Raw genomic sequence first — 3,706 nt, 5'->3', positions numbered from 1 at the left:
GAATGCCAGAAGGTAAAAACTCTGTGCACGAAAGCCCCTAAGCTATTAAAAAGCTTTCTTTTGGGAACTAGTCCTTTACTGATTTTCCTCCTAGACTATTCAAGATTGTTTCAGTTTTGTGTCAGTAAGTTTAGGGAAGTGGTGGGCTCTGCAGGGCACTGCTGGGAGGGCTGAAGGCTGCAGAGTAAAAAGCTGAAAATCGCAAATAATCTGTAAGGGGGGCATTTTTTCATTTTACCTGTTCTGCAAGATATGCTTTTTGGGGGCTCTTGGCTTCTGACACACAGGTTTCTGACTGGTGTACCCCACATCAGCAGTTAATCACACGTAGCAACTAAATAAGGAAATCATGTATTGTGTACATTGTGAGGAGGATACCGATCACTGCTGGGGCTGGGAAGATGTAGGGGGGATGAAGAGGCTAAAAATCATCCTGTTTATCCAAAAAATACATGTAGATACTCACCCAGAATGTGACTCTGCAGCGGTCTTGCTCCCCCCTCTGCTTTTTCCACTCTAAGTTTCTTCCCCAATGGGTGCTGGCAGCACCCTCAGCAGCTGATTCCTCCCCTGGGTGCCCGGGGCAGCTCCTGGGCCAGGAGAAGTCCTGGGGATCTTTCCAGACTGGACCTGAGCTCATCATCTACACACCCCGAGGCCACAGCAGCTGCTGGAGCTGAGTCCTGCCCAGCTGGGGTTTGGGTTGACCCCTCTCCCTGCTGGTGCTTGGCCAGCAATTCCCAGGCCCAGGGAGGAGCAGGAAGGCTGAGGGAGCTTGAGCTGCCAGGGTCAATCACCTCTGGATCCATCCCTGGGGTCAGGGCTGGGCTGGAGGGTGGATGTCACAGCTCTGCAGATCCCTGCAGTGGCAAAACCCCTCCAGATGTCCCCAAAGCTGTGACAGCCTCCCCGGGGCGAGGGCCAGGGGGTCACAGCCCAGCAGAGCAGGGGGCCCTGGCTGCAAAGCCCCCAGCCCAGGAGGGTGTCACGCAGGGATCCCTGGCACATCCCACTGTCACCCAGGGCAACAGAGATTGAGGGCAGCAGATTAGTGGCTTGAAGTCAGAAGCCATCTTAGCTAGAAACGTGCTGGGATTTTCTTTTTCTCCCCAGAGTGTTTCTGCTCCTTCAGCCCCTGGTGCTGCAACCAGCCTGGGGAAACCCCCCCCATGGATCCACTGCATGGCAGGGGGGTCCTGCAGAAACCAGGGGCAGGAAGGCTCTGCAAACAGCACCAGGGCTGAGAACCCCTGGGGCTGCTTCTGTCTGCTTCCTTTCAATCCCTGTGCAGGGCAGGAGGAGGGGATGGGGATGTCAGCAAAGACACCTCAGCCAAAGCTGGGGCTGCCATGGGCACTGCCAGCCCTGCTGCTCCCCCTTCTGCTGCTGAGCTGTTTCTTCTGCAGTTTCTCTGGGCTGGGAATCCTCAGTCTTGGATTTTTCTCTACATCAGACCCATAGGCTCTGGGAAGGAGGCACCACATCCTGGGCATGTTGTGATCAGCCCTTCCCAGCAAGACCCTGCATCCCAGGGACCTCTCTCCATCCCACAGGAAGGAGCCTGTAGCTCTGAATGCAAACTACTAACTGCTGTGGGAGGGACCTCATTTTCCTGGGTAGGAGGGTTACCTGGCATGACTTGGCAGATCATACAGCCAATGGGTACAAAGCATTTTTTTTCAGCAAGGATATTTCTGCATCCTTCCCAAAAGGAGGAGAAAGAAAAGCCAGACCCTTTAAGACAAATTATGGCAGCAAAGGAGAAAGCCTTAGAACCAAGGCAAGGGGAGAAATGCCCATCCCAGCAGGCCAGGAGCCACCCAGGGCTGCAGGTGCCTTGTGGAAGGGAAGCATGGAGAGCTGCTCCTGTTTCTGCACTCAGAGAAACACTTTTAATAGCCACCCTTGAACCAACCCTCCACAGATTTGCTTAATCCTTTTATGAGCTCATTTATCCTCCCTTCATGTCCCAAGGAAACAAGTTACAGAATTTAATTGCTCATGATTTTTTTTTCAACATGTGACCCAAGAGCATTTTCTTTTTGCTTGTGCTTCCAGCCCAGGTTCTAATGCTACTGCTGTAAAAGAAACTGCTTTTTGTGCTGCAGGTGAATCAATGCCAACAACATAGTCTTGAAATAGATTTGTGGATTATAATCTACCTGAAGTTGGTCAAATTCCTTCATGGCTTCCTTCACACTCTGGACATAGTTCAGGCCAGGAAACCAGATGATGCGAGGGATGAATCCAGCATATCCTGTGGGGAAAGACAAGGGACAACATACATTGGATAAGGATCAGCCAGCCTGGAGCTGGAAGAGGCTGCAATAAATACAAAACCTTGGCAGAGCACAGGAAGGGGGGGAAAAAAGTCCATTGAAATGGTAAAATTACCTCTTACATGTGAAGTCTCTTTTCTGAGAGTCTTTTTTTATGATTCCCAAGGAAAACCCAATGGGTTGAACTGATCCTTGTTGGTCTCCATGAGGTATGGAAGGGACAGTTCATATTCTTACAGCCTTTTCTTTCAGCCAGCAGCTCTCATGTTCTCTCCCAGTTTAATACACACTCAGCACTAACTACTAGGTGTCCAACCTTTCTCCCTCCTCTCCCTGCCCATCCAACAAATTCACTTACATTACAAACTGATCAAGTGTAAAGCCACATAAAATGAAGAGGTTTGACCTAAAAGCAGCCAGAACTCCCTCCTTCCAAAGGGATGCTTTGGAGAGGGCAAAATCTGCCTCCTGCACCCTCAAACATCCGTGCCCTTTGAGTCTGACCCATCTTGAGGTGCAGCCCCTGCCTTGGCTGGGGTTCCCCCCAGAGAGGAGCATCCCCCTCCCAGCAGGGTTGGACCCTTTGGGGGGAGCCCAGTGCATCCCTCTTGGGAATTCTGCTTGCAGAGGAACCCACTTCCAGGGAAAAGGGAGAAGGAACAGAGTGTAACTCCTTGTCAGATGGAGTTGTAAACACAGTTCATCACTGGGTGTTGATGATGCAGAAAAGCATCTTCCTTCTAGGACAGAAACAACTCCCTCAGCAGTGATGGACTCACCAGCCCCTGGAGTTGGTGCAGGGCCCATGGCCAATCTCTCTTGGCTTTCTGGAGCATTTTTGAGCCTGGTCCCACAGCTGTGGGGAGGTAAGGTGGCTCCTGCATCCCTTCCACCTGCCTGTGTCCCTCAGCAGGAGATCCAGCATCCCCAGGGAACATCCCAAAGTGCTGAAAGGAGCTGGAGCAACTGGCCAGTGTCTCTAGGACTCCCCCAGGGGTAGGAGGGTGACACCATTTCCTCTGAGGGGCCTTGTTCTGCATGTCACCTCCCTCTTTTTTTACCTGTAATGACTTTCTGTTGAATGGCTCGTGGCACCTCCAGTGTGGGTAACCAACCATCTTCCTCATCCACAGCTCGAGCCCTTTCAGGCAGAGTCACACCTCCTGTTCTCACAGGCTTAAAATAAAAGCAGGAATAAAATCAACACCAGTAAAACCCCCTCCCTCCTCTGGCTCCACTGCTCAAATCACTGCTAGAACCTGCCAATGGCACCTGCCATTTCCATTGCTTCCCAGTTTTACTGCTCTAGGAATTTCAAGTGAAGTCCAGTGATGGGAGGAGCTCCCTGCATGCAGGGGCTTTGCAAAATCCCCAGGGAGAAGAACCAGGGGAGCTTTGGGCTCCTCCACATCTGTATCCCAGAGCAA

The 3,706-nt window shown here is 51.6% G+C and overlaps 1 protein-coding gene across 1 annotated transcript in view; it reads right to left on the bottom strand.

Moving 5' to 3' along the window:
* FAM166A (family with sequence similarity 166, member A) overlaps positions 1 to 3,706 on the bottom strand; it is a 14,724-nt gene that overhangs the window by 4,476 nt on the left and 6,542 nt on the right. Inside the window, exons 4-5 of the mRNA XM_009994344.1 lie at positions 3,341 to 3,455; positions 2,163 to 2,257 (exon numbers count right to left, since the gene is read on the bottom strand). Coding sequence (XP_009992646.1) covers positions 2,163 to 2,257; positions 3,341 to 3,455 — 210 coding nt within the window. The remainder of the gene's footprint in view (positions 1 to 2,162; positions 2,258 to 3,340; positions 3,456 to 3,706) is intronic.

The sequence above is a fragment of the Chaetura pelagica genome, unplaced genomic scaffold (genome assembly GCF_000747805.2).
Source record: "Chaetura pelagica isolate M959 unplaced genomic scaffold, ChaPel_1.0 scaffold132, whole genome shotgun sequence".
Lineage (NCBI taxonomy): Eukaryota > Metazoa > Chordata > Aves > Apodiformes > Apodidae > Chaetura > Chaetura pelagica.
Note: the sequence above shows the minus strand (reverse complement) of the source record. Positions and strands in the feature narration are given on the sequence as shown.